The sequence below is a fragment of the Kwoniella botswanensis genome, chromosome 3 (genome assembly GCF_036426115.1).
Source record: "Kwoniella botswanensis chromosome 3, complete sequence".
Taxonomy (NCBI): Eukaryota; Fungi; Basidiomycota; class Tremellomycetes; order Tremellales; family Cryptococcaceae; genus Kwoniella; species Kwoniella botswanensis.
In genome coordinates this window covers 621,947-647,250 of record NC_088601.1, presented here as the reverse complement: position 1 = coordinate 647,250, position 25,304 = coordinate 621,947, and the positions used below count along the sequence as shown (strand labels likewise).

Below are 25,304 nucleotides of genomic sequence, written 5' to 3'. Positions count from 1 at the left end.
ATCGAGCCTCTTTGAGCTTTACTACTGCTCATTGACTCGCTCTTTGAGTGGTCATGGATTGATAAGACGGTACAAAGAGCCAGATGCAACTGCAAATGGTTGAAATCTTGTAAACAGACATCTTGAAGTGGAGGTCTGTTCTGAGCAGACCACGTGGTGTATCGGGATAAAATGACATAAAGAACTGGGAAAATAATTAGAAGATGGGCGGTGACATCCGCCTCCACCCTTGCGATGAAGATTTCATGTCCACCAGCTGAAAAAAGTTTATTTCGATATTGCTGATTTCTGGATAGAAGAGGTGAAGAGCAATCAGTACTTTCCTAATCTTGTAACGTTAACCAGTGTATCAAGTGGACAAAATGGCCAAGATCAAGAGAAAGGGAGAATCCGGAGCGTGAGTTCAGCTTTGCCATGAATTCTTGTTGGGAAATATGAAGCTGATCGTAACATGAATGTGCAAATAGCGCTAAGAACTATGTGACGAGGAATCAAGCATTGAAGAAATTGCAGATCTCTTTGTCCGATTTCAGAAGGCTATGTATCCTCAAAGGTAAGTCGAGCATTCTCATCTACCTATAAAGAAACACCATGCTTGATCTATCGTCTGCTGTCATTCATACATTTGTGCTGATTTGTCGTAATCATAACAGGTATCTACCCTCGAGAACCTCTCAACAAGAAACGAGCCAACAAAGGTTCTTCCGCCCCTGCTACGTTCTACTATCACAAAGATATACAGTACCTACTCCATGAGCCGCTTTTGGTCAAGTTCAGAGAACATAAGTCGTTCGCTAAGAAATTGGCTAGAGCGTTAGGTAGAGGTGAATGGGCTTTGGCGAAGAATCTCGAAGATGCTAAACCTGTGGCGAGATTGGATCATCTTGTGAAAGAGAGGTGAGTGCGGTGTATCTTTATCAGAATTATGTATAGAAGTACAAAGTGTATAGCTAAATTGCGACATTATGATACACACAGATATCCAACGTTCACTCTCGCCTTACAAGATCTCCAAGATCCTCTAAATCTCGTTCATCTATTCTCAACCCTTCCTACCAATCCTATACCAGGCAAGACCCTCGTACCTTCCTCAGTGATCGCTGAATGCTCGAGACTCATCTCCGAATGGAAAGTCTGGGCTATCCGAACCAACTCGCTGAGGAAGATATTCCTCGGCGTCAAAGGTATATACTACGAATGTGAAGTACCAGGTCAAGGAGGTGAAGTAGTCAAAGTTAGATGGTTGGAGGGATACGAGTTCCAACAACATGTTCCTACCGATGTGGATTTCAGAATCCTCTTGACGTTCTTGGACTTATACAGGACATTGATAAGTTTCACCCTGTTCAAACTCTACACGGAGGAGAATCTGGTCTACCCTCCACCGTTAGATGTGGAATTGGACGAAAGGGGAGAATCAGTCGGTGCGTTCAGGTTGGTAGAGAAGAAAGATAATTTGGGTGTGGAGAGTTCAAAAGTATCCAAGAAAGCTGTAAGAAAAGCCATAAGAGGTATCAAAGCTTCTACTGGTGATGTCGATGCCGACGTGGAGATGGATGAAGATGAACAAGATGGAAATGAAGAAGATGATGAAGAGTTCGTTGAAAGACCTACGAAAAGTGGTGAAGAAGTTGAAGATGTAGCTACAGCACCTTTGACAACGTACAACTCTCTCCTCGCCACATCTTCCAATGCAGCTTCGACCTCGAAACAGAATCTCCTCTTCTCGCCGTACACTTTTTACCTCTCGCGAGAGACTTCTTCAAGAACTTGGGAATTCGTTATTAGAGCTATGGGCGGAAAGATCATCACCTCGTTGAACTCGCCTACTCCATCGGACGACTCGATCACACATGTCATTATCGATCGACCGATCACCGTGGAGAGGATGAGGGAGATGGAAAACGGTAGGAAATGGACTTGGGTCCAACCTCAGTGGGTAGCCGATTGTGTCAACAGACAGAAAATCATTCCCTCGGAGGGATACCACCCAGGTCAATTGTTACCTCCCCATCTGAGTCCTTGGGACGGCGAAGGCGAATTGGATAGACCATGGTTGGAAGATCAACAGAACGCAGCTATCACTGCTGCTCAGGAGGAAGCAGACCAAGAGGAAGATGCGATCGAACGAGATGTTCCCGAGGAAGAAGATGTATCCGAAGATGAAGATGTGGAAGATGAAGAAGAACCGGCTGGGAGCAAATACCCACCAGCATTACTTGCTTCGTCATTGGATTCAGAAAACGTATCATTGTTACATGCTGCGGAATTAGAAGCTGAACAGAATGGCATATCCCACTCGGCATTCAGGAACCAACTTAAGGAAGCTATCAAAGCGAACGCAAAGGATGCTTCTACCAAGTCTCAGGCTGGTAAGAAAGGTGGAGAAGAGGATTTGAGAAAGATCATGATGAGTAATAAGAAAGCGAAGTTGTATGAGAAGATGCAATATTCGAACAGAGAAAAGGCTGCTGAGGTGAGTGTTTTCTCTTTCTCAAATAGATTATAACAACAGACTTCGGGTCTAGGTTGCGACTTCAAGCTGACTTGTTTATGTTTGTGTTTGCAGAAAGAGAATCTCGAGAGGAAGAGGTTGGCTATTGAGAAGAGGAAACGTAAGGAAGCTAGAGCGTGAGGTCGGTAGTAGACATGATTCACCAATTCATCGCTTTGTTATAGTTTAAGTCATATACCATGTACTATCTTTGCATACCACGTTGGCTTCCACGCGAGACTCGTTATTGACATCGCTTCCACTGCTTGGATGCTAGCGTCTGTCAGGTTCGGTCGAAAGTTCCGCATGCTTTTGGTTGATGTAGGCAAGGCGAATGTTCACATCTGTCATCGGATTGATCCCATACCTCTTCCACCATCGACGATCTTGTGTCCGAAAATGCTATGTTCTTGGCAATCTCTTGTTGGGTACAGCTTCAGTTTGCTTGACTTGTACATCTTGTCCGATATGATAGATACATTGATATGTGAAGTACTTCGGACCGCTATGAGCGGGGCGTCAAATTCATCTTGGCAATATTGCATATATCTCGTTTACATTCACAGCCGTCCGATTATCTGATAAGCTAAACACTATAGGTCTCCGGAACAAACATTCTGCTTGAATTGATGGCGGTTAGTTACTGCAGAACATGTGAGAAGAGGGGCACTTTTAGCGCTGTGTTCAGCTCGCCTGCACCAGCAGATGGAAAGATTTTCGGCCGGTCCAAATGATTGAAACCGTAGCAGTATTCGCAAGGAATGTTGTTTCATCTGTCACTCGACCATTCTACCATATCGGATAGCATATTTCGGCCGGCCTTTCCTTTGTTCTTGCTTTTTATCTGATTGCTCGAGTACTCTCTCCAAAAGGAGTCAATTGAGCAAACAGGCGCTTTGCATTTCTGCTAGATGAGTGCATTACATTTTCGGATTTAGACGCCATGTCCCTTTCGTGTATGAAAGTGGTAACTAATTGGCTGATGGGATGATTCAGGGTAAAATGACGAGGAGCTCAAATTTCATTTTTTTATCAGATAAAAAAAGCACATTACCATCTCACTCACCCGAGTGCTACCCCGTGATTGCCCGGCTCCACTTTCAAATTCATATATGCTCTTACACTCATACTCTCTCTTGCTCTTTATCTGATACATTTCATCAATAGCTCTATCAGAAGCATACAAGCTTCATAAACAAGGCATCAGTTCTTTATCCTTGTCGATCTGTGTGCTACACACATCTTTCACCCGTATTGATAATCAAAAAGTTGTCTTCCGATCTTTCTTTCTTGGGAGTCAGTACTAGTTTAAACCTACAAAACCAGCTACCATCAGAACAAACATTGTTTATTCCCCCCACCCGCCCACTCTACAAATCCATCATCGGCCGATCGACATCACAATGACCTTGACCAGTGGACCACTCAAGACTGTTGTTGTGTTAGGTGTAGCGTATGGGGGTAAAAGAGCGGCGGATTTACTGTCAAAGTCGCTACCACCTAATTGGAGATTAGTTGTGATCGATAGGAATTCTCACTTCAACCGTGAGTTTCACCTACGGTTCACTTTCCATATTCACTATACCCCCCGCAATTGCTTCTCCTGTTAAGCGGCAAAAGCTACTTTGCTGACTCTTGTTCCTCTTCAGATCTCTATGCCTTCCCTCGATTCGCTGTCTTACCTCAACACGCCCCCAAAGCCTACATCCCTTACACACATATATTCGATGAAGCAGAATCCTCTACTTCTTCTTCTGGCAAACCCTTGACTCCACCTACCACTCCTCCTGCATCCGTCTCTACACTAGACGGATCAGACCATCATTCCGATCCATTATCAATCGCCACATGTAAAAAATCAAGACACCAGTTCATCCAAGGATCCATAGTCGGCTTGACAGCTCATTCAGTGACATTTGTTAGACCAACTTTGGATAAATCGAAACAACAACCTAGATGTTCACATTCTCCTGATACGTATGGGAAATACGATGGACCGGAGGAAACTATTCAATTTGATTATTGCGTTTATGCCCTTGGTGCTTCTATGCCTTCACCGGTAAACGTCTGGTCAAAGATCATACATTCCTCTGAAGTGAAAGGGGAAGATGAGCTGGAGGATATAAGTGGAACGAAGAAACATGGTGTGAGATGGATGGAGGAATCTGCAGAAAGGTTGAAGAAGGCTCAAAATGTCGTTGTAGTTGGTGCAGGAGCGATGGGTATCCGTGCGTTATTTGTGCCCCTCGTCACTTGTTCTACCCGTCCATCCACTGACTATCGCGATGTGATGTTATAGAATTCGCGTCCGATCTCAAATATCTTTATCCTTCCAAGCAAGTTACTCTGCTTCATTCGAGAACACGAGTTATGCCTAGATATCCAATCGAGTTCCACGTTGCTCGTAAGTGCACAATATCACCTTTACTCTCGAATGAATATGTGCTGAATCACACTGATTTATCTGTACAGTGATCGAAGAACTGAAGAAACTCGGGGTTGAAGTCGTCCTTGGTGAACGAGTTATGACCTGGCCTAAAGATCCTGAACTACTCGACGGCAAGAAGAAGATCGTTACTACCGACCATGGAAGAACATTCGAAGCTGATTTGGTTTTGCCATGTACCGGTCAAAAACCACATATCGCCTTGATGGCTTCTGTCAACCCTTCTGTCATTTGCCCTCAATCCGGTAGAATCAGAGTACATCCCACATTGCAAGTTCACGCCTTGAACAAGAAAGGAAACTCTGGATCGGTAGAAGATAGAATGAACAATTTGAATTTGTCTATGCCCTTGACTCCGCCTTCTTCTGAATACACCTCTTCGACCAGAACAAATCGTTCGTCTGCCGACTCCGATGAAGACGAACAGGGAGAGGGAGAACAGCAGGATTTATCCCATATATTTGCGTGTGGTGATTGTGCAGAAACGGGGGCCATCCAAGCTGGACATACGGCATATTACCAATCTGAAGTAGCAGCTAGAAATATAATTAGGTTGATACATCAACGAGAGTCTAAAGCGGGTAATTATAAATTGATTGATGACGATAAGACCCTGGAGAATTACAAAGTATCTCATCCAGCTATCAAAGTGACTATGGGTCTTGTAAGTTCTACCTCATCACGGAGGTCGGGAACAAGGGATATGAGCTGATTTGGCTGTGTCAATTGTAGAAACGAGGTATAATATCGAATGCCGAAGGTGTTACGATTAATGATGAAGGTGTGGATGATCTACATACTATGGTCATGTGGTGAGTACCAATACAAAATAGTCTCCATCACGCCGATACACAAGCTAAGATCTTGATTTCCATTGATTGTAGGCCAGGATTCGGTTATAAAGGAGATGATATTGATATCAATGAATAATCTTGGTAATAAACGTTGCCACCATTTGGATTTGGATCTCTATACCGTTGTTACACGTACATTTGGAATGATAGGTTTTACTATGTTTTTTGGGTTAATTGGTACACATATAATGGAGAAGGACAAATTACAATAATCAGAAGAGTTGTATCAATACATATACATTGATATAGAGATATCAAATGATTTCAGCATACGAAATATACCTTTTTTCTCAATGCATTCATAGATAAATACGTTATTGACCTTGGACTACGTTGAAAGCAAGACGAGCGCTGCAGTCTACTTACAGCTCTTTGGCGAAGTCTATGATCGTTGAAAATACGTGTATATCTCTTCTCCCGATCTATGGACTCTTTTCTTTTTGCCCTTCCCATCCCTTTGACCTAACTTCTCCACGTGCTGACTGAATCGCAGTAACTGGGTAAAAGTCATCTAACGATAACCTGCCTGATCGAATGTCAGACATGTCTAAGCGTCAGACAGGCTTGTTCATTTATTCTTCACGATTCCATATCCCATTCGCCGTGTTCCGGTGACTCACTCACTTTATCACGTGGTTTCTTTTACATCCTTTCCGGTGGAGTGCCTATTCCAACACCAGTGGTCATCATATTCCGCGAAAAACGGTACTCGGCCGTAATGGGTAATCTTTGTCTCCGGCGATCTTCCTTGAAATGTTGTAATTATCATCATGATCATGATCATAGTGGAAAAGAGCTGAGATGATTATTAATCAGCTTGACATTTCTTGATGTGGAGGGGTTTAACTGTATCAACAAGATATATATATACTTAATGCAGATTGATGAAGTGATTCTTGATTCTTTAACCTCTATCATCCCCGTCTTGCTTGAATAAATACTTATCCTATTTCTCATTTTATATCGATAATCTTTTTGAACAAAAAGCAAAGACGTCAACATGACTATCCAAAATTCCAAACTTTTCCAACCTCTTAAAGCTGGATCACTCGATCTCAAACATCGAGTGGTCATGGCTCCATTGACAAGATTCAGAGCTGAAAAGGGTACGGGTGTACCTGGTGAATATGCTGCAGAATATTATTCTCAGAGAGCTACTGGTGAGTACATCATGACTTCTTGTTCTTGACGACAGTCCGCTAACTTTGGACATTTGTGCAGATGGTGGTCTTATCATCACCGAGGCCACTTTCATCTCTGACGCTGCGAGAGGATACGATGGTGTACCAGGTATATATACCAAAGATCAAATCGCAGGATGGAAAAAGATCACCGATGCTGTCCATTCCAAAGGTGGAAAGATCGTCGTCCAATTATGGCATTTAGGGTGAGTCAATATTATACGTTCTTGCTGCTCAAGCCAAGCTTTAGTTGACCATTGCATCCTCACTCGTTTGTGTATACACAGCCGAGTCGCCAACCCACAAGTTGCACCTGTCATCTACGCTGCTTCTGATATTCCCGACCCCACTGCCGAAGGTCCAAAACCCACATTACACGTTATGACCGAACAGGATATCGATAGGACAGTAGATGAGTATGCCCATGCTGCTAAGGCTGCAATTGAGGCCGGGTTCGACGGTGTAGAGATCCATGGTGCTAATGGATATGTGAGTAATTCAAACCCTTAATTGCTCGTTTGAGGTATGAAAGAATGATTACTGATAATTTCACGGTCATTGTTGTTCCGTGGTTACATAGCTTCTCGATCAATTCGTAAGTTCATCGTGAATAGCTTCGTTGTAGAGTCTGTACTAACGAACAACAATTGAATTCAGCTCCAATCAGTATCCAACCAGCGAACAGACCAATATGGTGGCTCGCTCGAAAACCGATTCCGATTCCCTTTGCGAGTCCTCAACGCCGTGTGTGAGGCGATCGGTCCAGAGAAAGTCGGTATCAGGATGAGTCCATTTGGTAAATTCCAAGGAATGAGGGAAGAGAAACCATTGGACACTTTCATCCCTTGGACCAAGACCATCGTCGACGCTCAACCTAAACTAGCCTATATCCATGCGATCGACTCTAGAACCGCGGGAAATAGCGATGTACCCCCTGAGGAGAGGGTCAAGGAAGATACTCTTGATGACATCCGACGAATCACCACTGAGGCTGGAATCACTTTCATGGTAGCTGGTGGATATGCTGGTGACCATGGACATCCAAAGGAACATGCGGATAAGTATGATGATTTGATTGCCTTTGGACGATATTTCATCTGTAAGTTGGCTTTCCTGACATTCCATCAAATATATCAGATATAATATATCACCTATCTGCCATATAGGGTAAACCAGAAACTGACTAGTGAACTTTGTTCATCATAGCCAACCCTGATTTACCCGCTCGACTCAAGAATGATTGGCCCTTGAAGAAGTACGACCGAGATACTTTCTACAGTCCTGGACCTAAAGGATACGTTGATTTCCACGAATACCAAGCGATCGCCCAGGACGATGCTGCTCATCCCAAATGAAGATCGGCGAACCTATAGACGCCAAGAGACAAGAGATATAAAAGGCTGTAGATTATTGTAAAAGTAGAAAGATAGACAATAGAGAATTAGACTATCCATAGCTTCAACGGCGGCGCGGACAGTAGCCCTTTTTTGTGTTGGCACCTTGCTTCTGGATCACATATTACTACTATTCCCCATGCATTACCATCTTCTTCCTCGGTCTGACACAAGACAGGCATAGCTCGCCCAACGCTGCCTATCAAGAAGTACTTTAACCCACGTTCATTCCAATCTGCCAATCTGCCATTTGCGGTTTTATGAGTCAACGGCGCCCCGCACTGAGAGTACGAGTACACCATACGAGTGTAACGCGACTGACCAGCAAAAACATGAAAAAGGATTGATAAGATATCTCAGTCTGGTGTCCTTCTCGTGGGAAGGCGACTGCATCGTCAAATACTCTACAGACCGTATTTGATTCTTTTCACTTGAAGCGAAGCACATGCTCATATCAATACTGTCGAGCTCAATTCATCAACCAGTTTACTCTGGTCTGCGATCTCTTCAAGAATGAACGACGTCAGCTCTTCAGCGGGACCCTCACGTCCTCCTCATCGACTCTCGGCTTCTCCTAATCCTCAGTCATCATCTTCACCCCCCTCGCAGTCAGCCACACCGGATGTACCGCCAGCCTACGAAGATAGCTCAGGTCCACCGTATGTAAAACAATTCAAAGGCGGGGACGATGAAGAAGAAGAGGAAGAGGGGTTGATATATGCTCGACCCCGTCAGAATCAGGACGAAGGTGATTTAGGGGTGGTCGGGGTGGAACCAGGCCATGAGAGTCATAGACATGCAACGTTGGAGATGAAGAAGGCTTTGTGGTGGAAGAACGTCATTATAACGGGGATGTTTATCCTATCCTGGTGAGTTTAGTGAAATCTACGGCTCAACTTGATCGTACATCCCCTTGTACCTCTTTCACGTATACCGATACTGAAGGTATGTGCTGACTCTCCCTCGACTAGGTATACATTTGCTACTCTATTATCACTATACAATAAATGGATGTTCTCGCCAAATTACTATGGGTTTAGTTATCCCTTATTTGTCACCTGCTGTCATATGGTCGTACAGTTCGGTCTAGCAGCTCTGATCAGAGTGACACTCGCGGATAGGTTCAGACCGAAGGAGAGACCGACGAGGAAGGAATATGTGTAAGTAGCTAGCATCGTGACTGAACTAGACCGACAAGATGGGAAGCTGACGCTGACTACTCGGTCCATAGAACTAAGATCTTACCTACCGCTGCTGCTACGGGAGGTGATATAGGATTATCAAACCTTAGTTTGAAGACCATCACCCTCAGTCTATATAGTGAGTTTATCGCCCATCTGACAATCATACCATCTCTCACATTCATATGATCGATCTCGAGCTAAAACTGTGGTATCGTAGCAATGTGTAAATCATCTACACTCATCTTCGTACTCCTTTTCGCATTCACATTCAAGCTCGAAGCCTACTCCCTCCGACTCATCTCAGTGATCACTCTAATATCATTCGGGGTGTTCTGTATGGTCTTCAATACTACCGCGGTATCGATCCCAGGAATCATAATGGTGTTCACCGCGTCTGGCTTGGGAGGATTACGATGGGCGTTAACGGAATTGGTCATGCACAAGAAAGGGATGGGTTTAAGTAATCCGTTTGCGACCATCTTCTGGCTTGCGCCCTTGATGGCTGTTACGTTGGCGTTAGTCAGTATGGTAGTCGAAGGTTGGTTTGATATCTTGTCGAGCGATTTCTTTGTGGGGTTTCAGGCTATAAAGACTATGGGAGTGATTGTTTTACCAGGAGCAATAGCTTTTGCCATGGTCGCTAGTGAATATTTGTAAGTGACCATTCCCATTATTCCATCCAATATCGAATGATTGTTTTCTTATTCAATGGACGATGTTGTAGTATCATCCAACGAGCTGGTGTGGTACCTCTCTCGATTGCCGGTATATTCAAGGAAGTCTCGACGATATCCATCTCCTCTTGGGTATTTGGGGATCAGTTGACGGGATTGAACATCATCGGTGTGGTAATTACAGTGTGTGGTAAGTCATCAGCTTTCACTATCCTCTTCTGTATGCCTAACCTGATTGTGTGTTGGACAGGTATCGCTTTGTACTCGTACCATAAATACCAGAAATCCATGGCTTCAACCGTCGAATTAGACGCCTATGGAAAACCTATATCATCAGACGATACTTCGCCGTTGATTGCATCGGACTCTCATCGATACACCACGACACCTCAGAACGATCATGAACATGAACACCAGCAGATTATCGATCGACAATCGGCAGAAGTCCCTTTGACTCAGCTTGGGAAGAACAAGGAGACGGAAGAAGAGAGGACACAGAGGTTAAGAGACGATTTTGAAGGTTGGGACAATAATAACAATGGTGATGATGATTGGAGTGAGGATGAACCGGAAGAAGAGGAGGTACAGAGAAGAAGAGATGAGAGATTGGGGAATGATGCGGGGAGGAAAAATAGTTGGGGTGATTGGTGGGATAAGGAGATATGATAACTATAGATTAGTCTTTTTGTGTATATTCTTGCATCTCGGATTCTGACGATGGGCCGTTACTGATCACTGTATACATCATTTATTGATACCAACAATGCTACATTGTGTCTTCAACCTGGATATCACACTGTACTCACTCACGATGACGTATGTTATCATGAACAGTAAATTTGAAAGAGTTGAATCGAACGTCACTGCAGTTAAGATTGGAGTTGTCTGTCTACTTCTGGTTTCCAAGTCATCTCCGATGTCTTCATGACGCTCGTTATACTGACAGATAAGATTAAACACGGTAATTCCGAGATCGTAAGATAAGAACGTGCGGATATCATCGGAGTGGACAAAGAAAGGATGTGAGCATCGAATGCCGCTCGTCAAAAGCGGTGAAAGGCCATCCGCTGTACCTGCGAAGCTGCTGATCATTCGACAAATTCGTTCTTGTTCTGATTGCCGAAATGAAACTCAGAAACACAAAGGATCGTATGATTCACTCATCCAGGAGGATGCGTCTATCGCTGGATTATCATCGTCTCTTTTCACGAGAGAATTCGTTGCCACAGTCTACAGTATAGATTGATCGGAGTCGGAGGGCACTTGAGGAATCTTACGAGGTTCTTTTCGGACCTCAGAGCGGAGGGAAGTGGCTCGCGGGCATGTACAGCTTGCTGTCGAGTCGAGAATCGCATGGAAATGATGTCCATATCCAGTTCAGTCGGTCGTAGCATATATATATCAGGGAGGATCTCGTACCCTTCTAACTTGAATTTTCATCAATCAAAATTTAAGTAACTCAGCTACAGTCTTCAAATAAAACTTCAAATTGTTCGATTTTAACTTAGGACGATATCATAACGTTTGATCGAAATGTCTAGCAATAATTCCTCCCGAGCACCAGTGAGTCCAATCAGGACCTTAAACTCATATGGAACATTAAGTATTTGCATAACATCGCACTGACTTTACTGCACTGTACTGTATCGGCTGTGGTGTAGAACTTGAGTTTACAAACGAAATTTTCATGCAATCAAGGTTCCTGCGATTATTATTCGGCGAATGCGAATTCCGCTTGCGGAGGTCAAGATTGTCGAACGGAAGCTGCGACTTGGTATGCTTGGGAAGTGGCCGGGAATAATAGTAATGTGAATGTCGCTTCTCAAAAGACTGATGGGACTAGAGAGCCTCCTCCTACGCCTGCTCCAGGGGGGCAAATAATCTGACCCACAATGTCTTGGGAAGACATGAGTGATCATGAGATGTGATCGGAATACAGTGTCACGATGTCATGTCTTAGATTGGCAGTTTGAAATATCGTCTTACATGCAGCCCGTGATCGTAGATATAAAACAGTGCATCTCGTATACAGTTTCGTCAGGCACTACAGTATATACAACTACCACACTATATCACTTCTTCATTCATGAGAAATACGCCATTCCTTCCTTTTCCCTTGACTCGTATCCGATTTCGGTTTCATACTTACGGATGATCTTGATTTTACAGCAGTATTCACATTCAGGAGACAGGACATGTACTTCTTTCACATCAAATCAAAAATATTGATCCCTCCAAGCAGATTCTTTAATTAGTCGTTCGAGTGGAAGTATGAGTGGTACTATAGGGAGTATGGGTCGTACGAGTGGACCTGTGTCCATGGGATTTACCAGGAAGGTGGAAGAAATGTCTTAATCTCGTTCCGAGACTTGGGATTTGAGAGTATAATCCATCACAGTATATCAGCTGTACGTCGTGCGTCGATATGAAACGCTGTAAGTAACTCACTGAGTCGACTTCACACCCATGGAATGAAGTTCATGTTGAGCGTGATTCCTTCCCGCATGGGTGGTTCGAGGATTGTTAATTGCCTATACATATAATTGTATTACCATATTCAGCTTTTGCAACCCATGCTGTCTACTTGGATACATAGGCGCGATGAAATCTAAGAAACTCCAACTTACACTCTTCAATTCCCGAATTCGGTTCTGTCTGTGGGAGGTATGGTAGGTCGTTCGAGTGGCAGTTGTTGAGCCGTGCATGATGTATGAGTATGTCTGATCAAAGAGTAGTCATTCTCAAGAATCAATTGGGTTTATTGGTCGTTGTTCGTTGTTGCGTCAGTATCCAGTCCCCTACTCAGCTTTGGCCGTCTTATATATCTTTCAACCCTCCATCTCTGAAAGCAGTTCACTTCCTCCTGCAGATGTTGCTATGTTGCTATGACGCAAACTTGACATCACGCATGCTCCTATTCGGTGAAAGTCGTTGTCAAAGGAGGTCGCTCCACCAGATGAGTCCAATCAGTGTTGTCATATCCATCAAATGTGGCCAAGGCGTTGAAAAAGGTACCATCAACGTATACTATACAATACACGACTTTAACGTACTCTTTTCGCTGTCCAGAATGTCAGTTTGGATATTCGAACGCTTCCTTCTGCATCGTCAGAAGCATATACGGCGACCTCCCTTTCAAGAGAACCGACACAATGCTATGCTATGCAATGCAATGAGACACGACTTATGCTCTATCTCTACCGCTATCCTATGCCTTCTCAAACTCTTTCTTTGCCAGTACCATCTGTCCGTCCAGCTCTTTACTAGCCTCGTCAACCAATTTCTGAACTTCATCCGTACCGTTCGACTTCCTTCCACCGAGATGCTTGAAACCGTCCGTTCGGGCCATACGTATTTGCTGCTTGGCAGCTTCGACGGTGTTCGCTAGGGATTTTAGTATCTCGGCACGTTGTTCAGTTGTTGGCCTAGTTTAGGAAACGATTGAGCAAGCACAACTCAGCTGGATGACATCCAATGACGACCTTGACTCACCTTGAGACAGGTATTTTCAACGTATTAGCTCCGGTCTTTTGAGGCGATATACCAGGTAAGTTGGCCTGGTGGATAGCAGATTCGACGTGCTTAGTAGCCTAATCGTGCAATCGTGGTATATCAGTTGATGTCTTTCAAACGCTTGATCTTTGAGTACTTACATCCGTATCCCAGACTTCGACAAACAGTGCATTACCCTTTGTCGTTATGGAAGCTACCGCATTCAAATGACACTGTCCAGGACTATCCGGTAGTTGTACTCTAACAGAATCAAGTAGAGCTATATCGCACCATGCATTAGTATAACTCATCACAGACTGTGAACCTTCACGAAAGCAGCGATTGACATACCGGGAGTCACTCTCCCTCGTCCCCTCTCAACACCCTCGAAGATAACTGCCTTAGCCCAATGAACGGCCTTTTCAATCTTCCCCTGAGTCTTTTCGAGGACTTCAGCAATCACTACCTCGCCAGCACCTGGATCATCATTCGCTCCTGCTTCATCATCTTCCACAACCTTGATCTTCTGCTTGGGTGTCTTGACGTTGGGACCCTTGTTTTTCTTTAGGGATAGAGGAGTCGAGGAGAATGTTCGGATGGTAAGCGAAGATGAGGCAAGGGGCAATACCAGAGGTGGAACGGAAGCAGACGCCGTAGGTCGAGGTACAGCTCGGATGGCGGATCGGACGATGTTTGGACGCATAATTGATGAGGTACTATATGGAATGCGAAAAGCTAATATTCATGAACGAATTTCATAGATTTTTGCATTTGGATATCGTTGACGAGAGCAAAGTCGAGAGATCATGCATCGAACAGTCAGGCACGATGTTGTCACGTGATAATCCTCGAGGTATCTGAAAAAGTTGGAAGAAGAGCTTTGTTTTGGTGTTGATTTGCCGCCAAATTCTTCACAACACTCTCTTCATCGCATTTGACGCATACTACAGATCGCTACGACAAGACTAGCGTTGATTCGATTCAATCACAGCTGACTATATCTTACAACTATATTGACTCAAAATGGCTCGTTTCACATCAATCGGAATGGGTCGAAAGAAATTCGTCCAGTCAGCCGCAGAAGAAGCTCAGCAATCGACCGAAGCTGGCCCTTCCACATCTAACAACGCCACCGCGGGCGAGGGACAGGCTAGTGGTATCGAGAAGAAGAAGAAGAAGCGAAGAGGGAGGGAAAGGGTGAAAGATGAGACCGGCAAGAGGATAGCGATAGGAGAGAAGAAAGGTCCTGATGCAAAGAAGAGTACTTGGGGGAAGGATGAAGGTATATCCAGTGAGTCATAAGTTTCCGAGTTATAACTTTCCACATCGATCCTCATATTACAATCTGCAAGAGCATGTGCTATATGATAGGATGCGTAGGATACTGACTTATCTTTTGTATGTGTGTTTAGGACGAGCCAAATTATCTGCTAAACATGCTGAAGAACGACGTCAGAAGAGGAACGAACAGCGAAATGCCAATGTAACCTGTTTCGCATGTCGGGGTGTTGGACATGCGTCGAAAGATTGTCCGAATGTGTTGCTAGGCGCTGCACCAGGGGAAGAAGGAGAAGGAAATGGCGGGATGAAGAGAAAAGGTGGGAAAGCTGGTTCTCAAGTAACAGGAGGAGGCAAATGTTATCGGTGAGTTTTACAACATGAATCGAACTTATTCCCTTCAACGCTCGCTATAGACTTGAGGGTCAGACTGATATGAAATCATGTGCCATAGATGCAATTCAAATGATCATTCCCTGCACGATTGTCCTGAGCCTATCGATTCTACCAACCCCACACCATTCGCAACATGTTACATCTGCCTGGGTACTGGCCACTTATCTTCTGGATGTCCCTCCAACGGCGGAAAGGGGATCTACGTCAACGGTGGATGCTGCAAGGTCTGTAAATCAGTCGAACATCGTGCTAAAGACTGTCCCGATGATCCAAGGCGTCAAGCGACCTCCTCGTCGGCAGACGCCCCTGGCGAATACAGGAAAAGGGGGGAGATAGTCTTAGGCGTGGGTCAAGGTGCGGGAGCGGACGAAGATGATTTTATGGTAGAATCCAGAGAAAATCTATCTCAAGGTTCTAACAATGCGAAGGGAAAGAGGAAGAAACATCTACCAGCAAGAAACAGTGAGAGACCCATGAAGAGATTGAGAGAGGTCGATCCGATAACGGGCGACCTGGGTGAGAGGTTACCTGGAGGATACGAAGGTCCGCCTGAAGGTCAGAGAGAAGGTCAAGGTCAACAGCAACATCAGGAAGAGGAGAAATTACCTTTGACAGCTAGGAAGATGCCCGGACAGAAAGGGCAACTACAGCATCAATCTAAGGCTAAGGTGGTATCTTTCTAGGATCGGATATGTACTATTTCATCACGTTATATGCATGGTACCATATGACAGTATCATCTACAGCGGCAATGAATCCAAAAACGTCATCAGTGTTAGGTTTCCCAAAGGAGAATGAAAAGTAACATGTCAAGGTAGTGCTATTCCAGCTTCAATCCCACTTGTGCAATTTCACTTTCCAATTCCCATAGATCAGTCTGCAATTTGCCCTTGTACCACTCCGCGCCTCGATCGGTAAGATGCGCAGTACAAGCCATACATATAGAGGAATCCCCCGATATCGTTCGAGCTTGGCTTACATCAGTGAGAGATACGATGAGCTTCGATCTAGCATTTTCAAGAGTGCTCGATTCAGCATAAGCATCCTTGAGGTCCTGGTAAGACCTCGCGTAATCTCTTGCTATGGCGATGTTCTTGCATAAAGCAGAATGGGAGGCAAAGTCTTGGTTCTCGGATGAAGGAGATTCGAAGAGATCGTTAGGATGAGTTGTTTGAGCGTAAGATGCAGTGTTTGTAGATGAGGCTGTGTTACCTTCACTGGTCATGTTGTCTACGTTCGTATTTCTTGTTGGGAGTATAAATTGTGAAATATCTACAAGCAAGCAGGGTTCAGGAGGTTGAGAAAGAGAGAATTCAACTTCTCAGTACGCTTTATATATCTTGTCTCCCCCGACCTTCTTTTCCCCTCGTCCCCTCCCTGTCCCGTCCGTCCCTTCTTGCCCCCAATTCCTACTCGTGATGTTAGGAGTCAAAGATGATGATGCTATAGCGGACTATCGTCCCTCCATTTCCATCTCGAATGACTCTATCCATTGTGCTCATGTCCAAGTCCCTAAAGCGAGAACATACTCAACAAAAGACCATCGAACGAAACGTGACACCGCTTAACAAAGGATTGAGCTGTTCAATCAGAGGATCATCGGCAATTCCTCTTGATAGAACAACAACCTTTGTACACAACATTTCGTGACGCCATCCACACATATATTCAGAATCATTTAATGCAATCTCCATAACTGCGACACACATCCTTGCAGGAAAGCAAATGTAGAACACGAGTAGTCATGTGATTTGAATTGAGGCCAAACCGATGATCGACGGATGATCGAATCGAGTCCTTTCCAATGGGTATGAGAGATTTGGATCAATGAGATTGATGATGATGACGATAAGGGAGATAGTTCGCCCGGATTATCATACCACTGGTATTTGCAAACGTATCGAGGTCCCAACAAATCGAGCTTCGTATGATGAATGGGATTGGAGCATGATTGGGGCGTTTAACTCGATGGGGAGGAACTCGAACATTCATTCAGATATTCCACGACTAAAGTCTTGGCTTACCAATCAATTGCTTTTGAATGGATACTCGCAGGTCGTGCGATTTGTAATCTAATCATTGATTTGGTCTGCTGATCATTCCAATGAAAAGAAAGGATGATGACATGTAGATCATCATGATCGTCATGAAGCTTTACTCTACTGGGTCGCGTCTCGATCGCTCTGGTTCTTCCTCTCTTTTACCGAATGGATGGTCATAGAGTGCTCCACGGGGATGTTGACGAATACCAGCTGACCATAAATAGACTTTTTCGAAAAACATTTATTTTGAATTGCTTCATTTCCAACTCCACGCCTGATACCCAGTAGTCATAAGACCACGATCCACGCGGATGATGTAAGAGCGCGAAGCGAACGACGCAACACTGAATGGAGTACGGTACATTTCGGCGGCTCGTTCCGGAGACCCTCCTGCCCCATCCCCGTTATCAGGGATTCCCACTCTATTTGAAAATTTAAGCGAAGCTGCTCCCTTCCCCGATCAGGCGCCTACGATAACCTTCTGCTCGAGACCACGTCGGATATGCTTAGCATTTACGCAAATGCAAATACAAATGTTATTCATCTCGTAACGCGTAAACGAGAAACATCGATGATCATTTTGGACGTTCCTCGGTGGTATTTCTGGGGTGACCGAATAGGTCTTTTGGGATGGCAGATGACTTACTGGTCAGGAAAGAGGAAGGGACAAGTTGTTTGACGTCGTTCCTCAAACATTCTAGATCAGTAAACTGCCTGCGCGTCCCGATCTCTGTTGGCTCTTGCTGTCCTGAGAGTACAATCCGACCAGCCGAATCGTCGTTGTGCTATTTTTTTTCAGGTGCGTTTGATTGGTCAGACCCCGGCATCTGTCGCCCTCGCACGAGCATAGCAAGCATATCCCTGTATCCTGCGGTTCTGTCGGCGTGCACATATGAAAAAGTTCTCACGCTGAGTCGACCCACACCGCCGGCTATTTCGGCTAAAGTATCCGGTTTCAACGTTTCACGACCCTGATTACGAGATTTTGCCATTTTATTTGTATTTGTTCAGTCCCTGTGCACCATATGGTTCTTAGTGATTTAACGCTAACATAGCGCCTCTGACGTCTTTCCTGTCGTCTTGGCCTTCAGGAGCGAGCTAAGAAAAATATGAAAACAAAAATAAATTACAGTGCGGACACAGACAGTACTTCAGTTTCCTTTGGATGGTCTGAGCCCCAGTGCGTAGCCCATCCGAGGTCATTCTGGGATCCTGAGTGTTAAGCTTTACCATCTCGGGGCAAGAAGGGGATCCAATTATCTTTTAGCATTTCGGACGGTGTCCCCCTCCACCCCTTCGTCCTCCCCCCCAGAACCGATCACTTTTCTGACTACTCGACATGTATATATAGCTCCATTTTTGGAAATCGGTACTAAAAATGTTGCCCCCCGATTCCTTCCTTTGTTTCTCATTTTTACACCGTACTGGAATCTCATTGGTTCACTGATTATCAATAACAATAATTTATCAATATGGCGGAAAAGAACGCTGCTACGAAGACCGAAGATGCTCATCTAGAGAATAGAAATGATTATGTTAATGATGAGCCAGAGTCTACACCTCAAGCCGTCCATGTCATTCACAATCCCCTTAAAGTGAGTGGATCGATCTTCCTTTTCTCCCTGCCCAGACCACAGATAGGGGATTTTATCCTATCAAAGTCGACTGCCAAGATCTGCCGCGCTGATCCTTGGTATTCTTATTCTCGTCAATAGAGGGATAGCCCCGAACAAGTAGTAGCTGATGCTCAAGCATTTGCAAACAACCACAATCTTGGCGAATACGCCGATCTCTTCGGTAGAGCAGCATTGGTAGCTCGAGATCAACACAACTTCCACAACATCCCTGGACTTTCCTCAGATGAAGTGGCTGCCCTACAGTATGAACGAGATCACAAATGGCACGGTCCAAGGATGTTATGGTTCTCCGTTGGTCTTTGTGCCATTGGTGCTGCCACTCAAGGTATGTCATGTTGTGCTTACATTAGCATGATTAATATCTGTTAGATGGTTGACTGATATTCTCCTATACAACCAATAACAGGTTGGGATCAAACCGGTTCAAACGGTGCGAACCTTTCTTTCCCTCAGGAGTTCGGTATCGCAGGTTCTGGTGGCGACGAATGGAAAGTCGGTCTTGTCAACTCTATTATTTTCCTGACTGCTGGTCTCATGTGAGTATAAGTCTTACAAGAATCTTATAATCAACCTCCGCTACATCATCGCTGTGACGATCGCTGACAGTGATGCGCTCCTTCGCGTGGCGAATTTGATCCCGCTAGTGGCGCTTTCATCACTGATCCTCTGAATCACTACCTTGGTCGACGAGGTGAAATCTTCCTCACCTCTGCTTGTCTTACTGCTACTCCCATCGCTTCTGGTTTCGCTAAATCATGGCAAACATTGTTCGCTATCCGATTTGTTATGGGGTGAGTAATGACATGTTGCTTGTAATCTCGCATCCGCCTCACATATCGAAGAAAGTTCACCTCCTTCCCTCGTTCACCTTTTGGCGGTCCTATAATCCTTACTGACACCTCCTTCAAATCTATAGTATCGGTATCGGAGCCAAGAACGCGACTGTCCCCATCTTCTCTGCCGAGTTGGCCCCGGCTAGAGTCAGAGGTGCCCTCACCGTGAGTTCTAATTCTCCCATTTTTTTTCGATGATCCTTCCTTTCTTCTTCATCACAAAGACGAAAGAGCTCACGAAATACCTGAAAATCCCTTAGATGTTTTGGCAGTTGTGGGTCGTGGCCGGTATCTTCCTTGGGTTCGCTGCAAACTGTATCGTAAAAGACACCGGAAGAATCGCATGGAGACTTCAACTTGGTTCCGCCTTTATCCCAGCTTTCATCTTGATGTGTGGTATTTACCTTACTCCCGAATCTCCCCGTTGGTTGATGAAACACAAGAAATACGATAAAGCTTTCCGATCTTTCCTCAAAATTCGAGCTCACCCTATCATCGCTGCTAGAGATTACTACTACTCTTATGTCATCTACCTTGAAGAGATCCACGTTGCTGAAGGATCCAACTACTTTACTCGAATGAGAGATATCTTTACTGTACCTAGAATCAGAAGAGCCAACTACGGTGCTTCTACTGCCATGCTTGCCCAACAAATGTGAGTACACCTGCATATACAGATACATATTCGAGAACGTCACTGATGTGATGTATCTCGTAGGTGTGGTATCAACATTATCTCTTTCTACAGTTCTACCATCTTTACCGATGTAGGATACACCGACGATCAAGCTCTCTTCGCCTCTTTGGGTTACGGTGCGGTCCAAGTCATTTTCACCATCCCCACTTTGTTCCTTATCGATACCGTTGGTCGACGAAGATTGTGTTTGATCACTTTCCCTCTCATGTGCATCTTCCTTCTGGCTGCGGGTCTATCCGTCCTCAAGACGTCAGGATCTCAAGCTTCACGAGTCGGTCCAGTAGTTCTATTCGTTTACCTGTTCACAATCTGTTATTCCCTCGGTGAAGGTCCAGTGGCATTCCAATATTCAGCAGAAGTATTCCCTACCATCCAGAGAGAACAGGGTATGGCCTTTGTTGTCTTCATCAACAACTTCTTTGCCGGTGTATTGGGTCTTACCTTCCCTAGAATGAGAACCGTGATGACCACCACTGGTGCCTGTGAGTCATCATCATTCTACATTCATCTAGATGACTTTGCGCTGACTGTATATGTGTGATGGGCTGCTACAGTCGGTTTCTACGCTGGGTTGAACTTGATCGCATGGTTCATGGTCTTCTGTTTCATCAGAGAGACTAAACAACTCACTCTGGAGGAGCTCGATCAAGTGTTCTCAGTACCAACTTCCGAATACTTCAGACACGAGGCTACGGTATCAGCACCGTGGTTCATCAAAAGATACTTCTTTTTCCAAAAACACTTGCCCAAGCCACCTTCAATCATCGCGACTGCTACTTCTTACCCAAGTCACGGTGGTAAATACGTTGATTCTCCAAAGAGATCCGAAGGTGCTGCGGTATAAACGGATTGAACCGAATAGATCTTTTCTCTCTTTTCTGAAACTATCATCCTGAAGTATTAGTATAAGTATTTGTCAGAACAGAAAGTCGTTTTATCTTATATAGCTATAGCTAATATATGTCAAACACCATTAATCATCTCGTATATATCTATCTCACTCATATGCGTGTAGCCTATCTATCTATGCATTCGAGTATTGTCATAATCACAGGTCATGTGCAGCACCGCAGTAACATTGTGAGGGTACCCTTGGTACGAATGCGGTATGCGAAAGTTGCAAAAGTCAGATGGAAAGGGATAGTCCAACCGGATGTAGAGCAAGATGCATCGCGTGATAGCCACAAGTGGTAAAGGTATATGACTAGTTATACAAGCTATAATGGTATAGGGATCAACGGATTCCCTTCTTCCATAGTCATATAAATACATTCGTCTATTCTCCTTGTCCGTTATTTAGCGCTTGTCATTCTGAATCTGATCAACATCTGAAATACAAATCCACTGTGATTGTTTTAGCTGCTGGATGCGAGTGAATCGATTGACATGTACGTTTCTTGTTGTGAACCTGGAGAGACGTCCACAAGCCAAAGTCTGGCACTCAACTCGAGTTGGGAATCATGATCCTGTTTTGATGTAATTTCACTCAATAGAAAGAATATGTATGCGATATATGTGTTAGACTGTGATTATCGGTACCTTCTGAAGAATAGTGCGAATCATCACGCTACAGCTTGTTCGGCCGTTATAGACACCAAATCCGTATCAAACAGTTCGATAAACTATCATTCGTTTCCATATTAGCTCATTATTCCATTCGTATTCTGTTTCATTGTAAGATGTCGATTAAACACTCACCTGTTCATTCAATATCCTGACTTTCATCCCGGCGTACCTCCTATATTCCTCTAATATACTACTCAAAGCCCATCTCTGTAATTTCCTATAACAGCCCACTACCGTTCCTGTACGATGTCTTCCCATGTTACAGCATACCAATGTGGGGAAAGTTGATGGACGGAGGAGGAGAGTGAGGGATTGGATGATTAGTGGTTCAGGAGGAGGTGGAAGGGGAGGGAGGTGGTCTGTAATAACAATATTAGCATATTTGCTGTGTGAAGTGTTCGATTCAAGTGTAACATAGGATGAAGATGGAGAGGGAGGATGTCAAGAACAATCAATCATGTAAGGTGATGCGGTGTGGTAACACTCACAATGATCAGAGATAGGTACGACCCCACTATCCGTATATGGCGGTGGGAAATGAGGGTTCAACGATACTTGAGGAGCGAGATTGTGTAGAGTTATACCTTGAGAATCTAAGAAAGACAACCTGTTTGACGTACTTGAATATCAGCTTGTCGTTTGGTGAGCCCGTATAGATAGCGGGCATCGTACAGATGATCATCACATACAGTATTTCGGAAGGTTCCTCAGCTCCTACCCATATTATCGTCTTGAGATTTAGTTTTTCGAGAAATGAAAAATTCAGTTCGGATGGCTGGGCTGATCGATAGAAGCCTACGACGAAATACAATCCATCAATTTCCATACTTCTACTACAGTCGATGTTGATATCTTGAGAGAGTAAATGAGACTTACCATCTTCGACCAATCCAAAGTTCATAGGAGGTACAATCTTCGCCATGTCTGCGAAAGCTCTTCGGTAAACGTGATGTGTCGGTGTCAAGGTATTATCTTGCCGTTCTGCAGACAGGCAAGTTTGTTGATAGCGATTTCTGGTGGGCGTTGGTGGTCGATCTGCCTATACATATGGTTCATGAAGATCCAGAGAAGATACATCGGCTTGGATGATTAGACAAGCATGCATCCAGTGCACTTGTCAAATCCATGTCACGTGATCTGCCTACCGCCGGAACTAGAATTTCAAAAAGTTGAGTGATGATGATGAGCAGATAATCACAATATCATCAATCGTAACAACATCGGCCCAATACCAAGTACAACAGTAGCCTGGCAGAGGCATGAGAAGGGCTGTCCTAAGGTCAAAGGCGTACATCAGGAGCTCAATCCAGTAAGCTGTCTTCAAATCTCCGTCCAATCGCCTGATGCTAATTCTTATGTCCCTATGGCAGATCATCTCTAACCCCCATACGTCCACTCACCACCATGGCCAACACACCAATCTTACCATGTCTCGACTTCCCTTCCATCCGCATCATTCCCTCTTCGTCCTCTTCCCATTCTCTCGACTCACCCAAATTCGAAATCCCTCCAACTATCTTACCTCACCTCGAAACCGCTTCTAGACACTTACACAATCATCAAACAGTCGCCCTACCTACCGAGACAGTGTATGGTCTAGCTGCATCTTCCCTCGATCCAGCTGCTATCCAATCAGTATACAGAATCAAAAAGCGTCCTGCCGACAACCCATTGATCCTTCATGTATCTTCCTTAAACATGTTACGTCAAGTCATCCCGAGGGATTATCAGATATCCGAACTATACATGGCTCTAATCACTTCATTCTGGCCTGGACCTTTGTCGTTGTTATTCCCAGCTATAGATCCTCCACCATCACCTGCTCCTCAGACTAATGCTATTCGGATGCCATCTCACCCCTTGGCTTTGGCACTGATACATCACTCGAACTTGCCATTATCGGCTCCCTCGGCCAATTCATCTGGAAGACCCAGCCCGACACAGGCTCAACATGTGTATAATGACTTAAATGGATCAGAGGGACTGGGATGTATACTAGATGGAGGTGATTGTGGGGTCGGAGTGGAAAGTACAGTGATCAATGGATTGGGATGGAGGAAAGGTGGTGAAGGGATTGTGGACGTACTGAGACCTGGTGGATTGGGGATTGAGAAGATCAAGGAGGTTGTTGGAAGAGTTGATGGAAAGGAAGGACTAACGAGGATATTGTTACACGGTAAACCTTGGATAGCGAATAAGTCTCCAAAGCGAGGAGAACAAAGTTTTACGAGGATACCCAAAGAAGAGGATGGACCGAAGATAAATGGTAGTTCAGAATCATCAGTGATCGATAAAGTCAGATCTATCGCTCTACCACCTTCAACGCCAGGAATGAAATATCGACATTATTCACCACGAGTTCCTGTATATCTCATAAAACCCAATACCATATTCCCTCGTCCTGATAACCTTCCTCAACACGCTGAATCGTCTGCTCAGGCAGTATTGAGACAGATATCTCAACGTACACTCTCCTCGTCCAGTGGAAATGGAAAAAAGAGAATAGGGGTCTTGCATTTTGACAATTCTCCTCTGTACTCTCAATTATCCAGTTCGGTGGATGAGGTGGAAGATACTCATTTGATGCCTGTATCGCTAGGGCAAGACGCATCAAGTGCAGCTCAAAGGTTATTCGCAGGTATGTTGACTCTCGAACGAATTCCGCCTAGTCAGGATGAAGTAGATGGAGATGGGAAAATAGGTGTAGATGCGATTTTGATTGAGGGATGCTCTGATGAAGGGCTGGGACTGGCCGTCATGGAAAGGGTCACGAAAGCTGTTGGGGGAGGTGGAGTGGTGGGTGATGTCAAGGACGATGAGGATGGGGAAAGGCAGGGAGGAGCGGCGGAAGGGAATACGTTTTGGGTGGATGTCACGGGAGATATATGACATCCATCTCCCCTAGAGTCGCATTAGAATGCATATACACTATAGATCTTAGTATACTTGTATACCTGCTTCCTAATTTATGAATAGTCTATGCATAGCATCTTACCTTTCATTTTCTGCACATACAATGACGACGAATGGTTATGACGGAGATGTGACGAATCTCCGTGAACAGTACCGACGATCATAAAAAGTTGAAAACATCGGACATCTCTTGTCCACCTGTCTGCATTCATGATTCAACATC

The 25,304-nt window shown here is 44.6% G+C and overlaps 12 protein-coding genes across 12 annotated transcripts; 8 read left to right on the top strand and 4 right to left on the bottom strand.

Annotated features, from left to right (window-relative positions):
- Positions 1-362: 362 nt before the first annotated feature.
- On the top strand, positions 363-2,635 carry L199_008128 (uncharacterized protein; the record flags this gene model as incomplete). The annotated part of the gene is made up of 5 exons (XM_064893811.1): positions 363-397; positions 468-553; positions 654-897; positions 979-2,476; positions 2,570-2,635. The coding sequence occupies 5 exons, from the start codon at positions 363-365 to the stop codon at positions 2,633-2,635; spliced, it is 1,929 nt and encodes a 642-aa protein (XP_064749883.1).
- Positions 2,636-3,897: 1,262 nt separating this feature from the next.
- L199_008127 (uncharacterized protein) lies at positions 3,898-5,870 on the top strand (the record flags this gene model as incomplete). The annotated part of the gene is made up of 6 exons (XM_064893810.1): positions 3,898-4,039; positions 4,144-4,722; positions 4,794-4,898; positions 4,967-5,604; positions 5,673-5,752; positions 5,825-5,870. The coding sequence occupies 6 exons, from the start codon at positions 3,898-3,900 to the stop codon at positions 5,868-5,870; spliced, it is 1,590 nt and encodes a 529-aa protein (XP_064749882.1).
- A 924-nt stretch (positions 5,871-6,794) lies between these two features.
- Positions 6,795-8,330, top strand: L199_008126 (uncharacterized protein; the record flags this gene model as incomplete). Its single annotated transcript, XM_064893809.1, has 6 exons — positions 6,795-6,954; positions 7,016-7,181; positions 7,263-7,464; positions 7,556-7,570; positions 7,633-8,074; positions 8,182-8,330. The coding sequence occupies 6 exons, from the start codon at positions 6,795-6,797 to the stop codon at positions 8,328-8,330; spliced, it is 1,134 nt and encodes a 377-aa protein (XP_064749881.1).
- A 552-nt stretch (positions 8,331-8,882) lies between these two features.
- L199_008125 (uncharacterized protein) lies at positions 8,883-10,893 on the top strand (the record flags this gene model as incomplete). The annotated part of the gene is made up of 6 exons (XM_064893808.1): positions 8,883-9,238; positions 9,341-9,529; positions 9,601-9,689; positions 9,771-10,206; positions 10,278-10,417; positions 10,478-10,893. The coding sequence occupies 6 exons, from the start codon at positions 8,883-8,885 to the stop codon at positions 10,891-10,893; spliced, it is 1,626 nt and encodes a 541-aa protein (XP_064749880.1).
- An 867-nt stretch (positions 10,894-11,760) lies between these two features.
- Positions 11,761-12,113, top strand: L199_008124 (uncharacterized protein; the record flags this gene model as incomplete). Its single annotated transcript, XM_064893807.1, has 2 exons — positions 11,761-11,790; positions 11,889-12,113. 2 exons carry the CDS (start codon positions 11,761-11,763, stop codon positions 12,111-12,113), a joined length of 255 nt encoding a protein of 84 aa, XP_064749879.1.
- A 361-nt stretch (positions 12,114-12,474) lies between these two features.
- On the bottom strand, positions 12,475-12,932 carry L199_008123 (uncharacterized protein; the record flags this gene model as incomplete). Its single annotated transcript, XM_064893806.1, has 3 exons — positions 12,475-12,595; positions 12,676-12,758; positions 12,855-12,932. The coding sequence occupies 3 exons, from the start codon at positions 12,930-12,932 to the stop codon at positions 12,475-12,477; spliced, it is 282 nt and encodes a 93-aa protein (XP_064749878.1).
- Positions 12,933-13,435: 503 nt separating this feature from the next.
- On the bottom strand, positions 13,436-14,422 carry L199_008122 (uncharacterized protein; the record flags this gene model as incomplete). Its single annotated transcript, XM_064893805.1, has 4 exons — positions 13,436-13,652; positions 13,720-13,817; positions 13,881-13,999; positions 14,071-14,422. The coding sequence occupies 4 exons, from the start codon at positions 14,420-14,422 to the stop codon at positions 13,436-13,438; spliced, it is 786 nt and encodes a 261-aa protein (XP_064749877.1).
- A 320-nt stretch (positions 14,423-14,742) lies between these two features.
- Positions 14,743-16,076, top strand: L199_008121 (uncharacterized protein; the record flags this gene model as incomplete). Its single annotated transcript, XM_064893804.1, has 3 exons — positions 14,743-15,010; positions 15,132-15,363; positions 15,452-16,076. The coding sequence occupies 3 exons, from the start codon at positions 14,743-14,745 to the stop codon at positions 16,074-16,076; spliced, it is 1,125 nt and encodes a 374-aa protein (XP_064749876.1).
- Positions 16,077-16,213: 137 nt separating this feature from the next.
- L199_008120 (uncharacterized protein) lies at positions 16,214-16,618 on the bottom strand (the record flags this gene model as incomplete). Its single annotated transcript, XM_064893803.1, has 1 exon — positions 16,214-16,618. The coding sequence occupies one exon, from the start codon at positions 16,616-16,618 to the stop codon at positions 16,214-16,216; it is 405 nt and encodes a 134-aa protein (XP_064749875.1).
- A 2,289-nt stretch (positions 16,619-18,907) lies between these two features.
- Positions 18,908-21,446, top strand: L199_008119 (uncharacterized protein; the record flags this gene model as incomplete). Its single annotated transcript, XM_064893802.1, has 8 exons — positions 18,908-19,030; positions 19,151-19,397; positions 19,479-19,608; positions 19,717-19,863; positions 19,989-20,070; positions 20,166-20,560; positions 20,624-21,084; positions 21,157-21,446. The coding sequence occupies 8 exons, from the start codon at positions 18,908-18,910 to the stop codon at positions 21,444-21,446; spliced, it is 1,875 nt and encodes a 624-aa protein (XP_064749874.1).
- A 718-nt stretch (positions 21,447-22,164) lies between these two features.
- L199_008118 (uncharacterized protein) lies at positions 22,165-23,090 on the bottom strand (the record flags this gene model as incomplete). Its single annotated transcript, XM_064893801.1, has 5 exons — positions 22,165-22,224; positions 22,301-22,527; positions 22,657-22,775; positions 22,858-22,963; positions 23,045-23,090. The coding sequence occupies 5 exons, from the start codon at positions 23,088-23,090 to the stop codon at positions 22,165-22,167; spliced, it is 558 nt and encodes a 185-aa protein (XP_064749873.1).
- Positions 23,091-23,572: 482 nt separating this feature from the next.
- L199_008117 (Sua5/YciO/YrdC/YwlC family tRNA threonylcarbamoyl adenosine modification protein) lies at positions 23,573-25,057 on the top strand (the record flags this gene model as incomplete). The annotated part of the gene is made up of 1 exon (XM_064893800.1): positions 23,573-25,057. One exon carries the CDS (start codon positions 23,573-23,575, stop codon positions 25,055-25,057), a length of 1,485 nt encoding a protein of 494 aa, XP_064749872.1.
- Between the last annotated feature and the right edge of the window lie 247 nt (positions 25,058-25,304).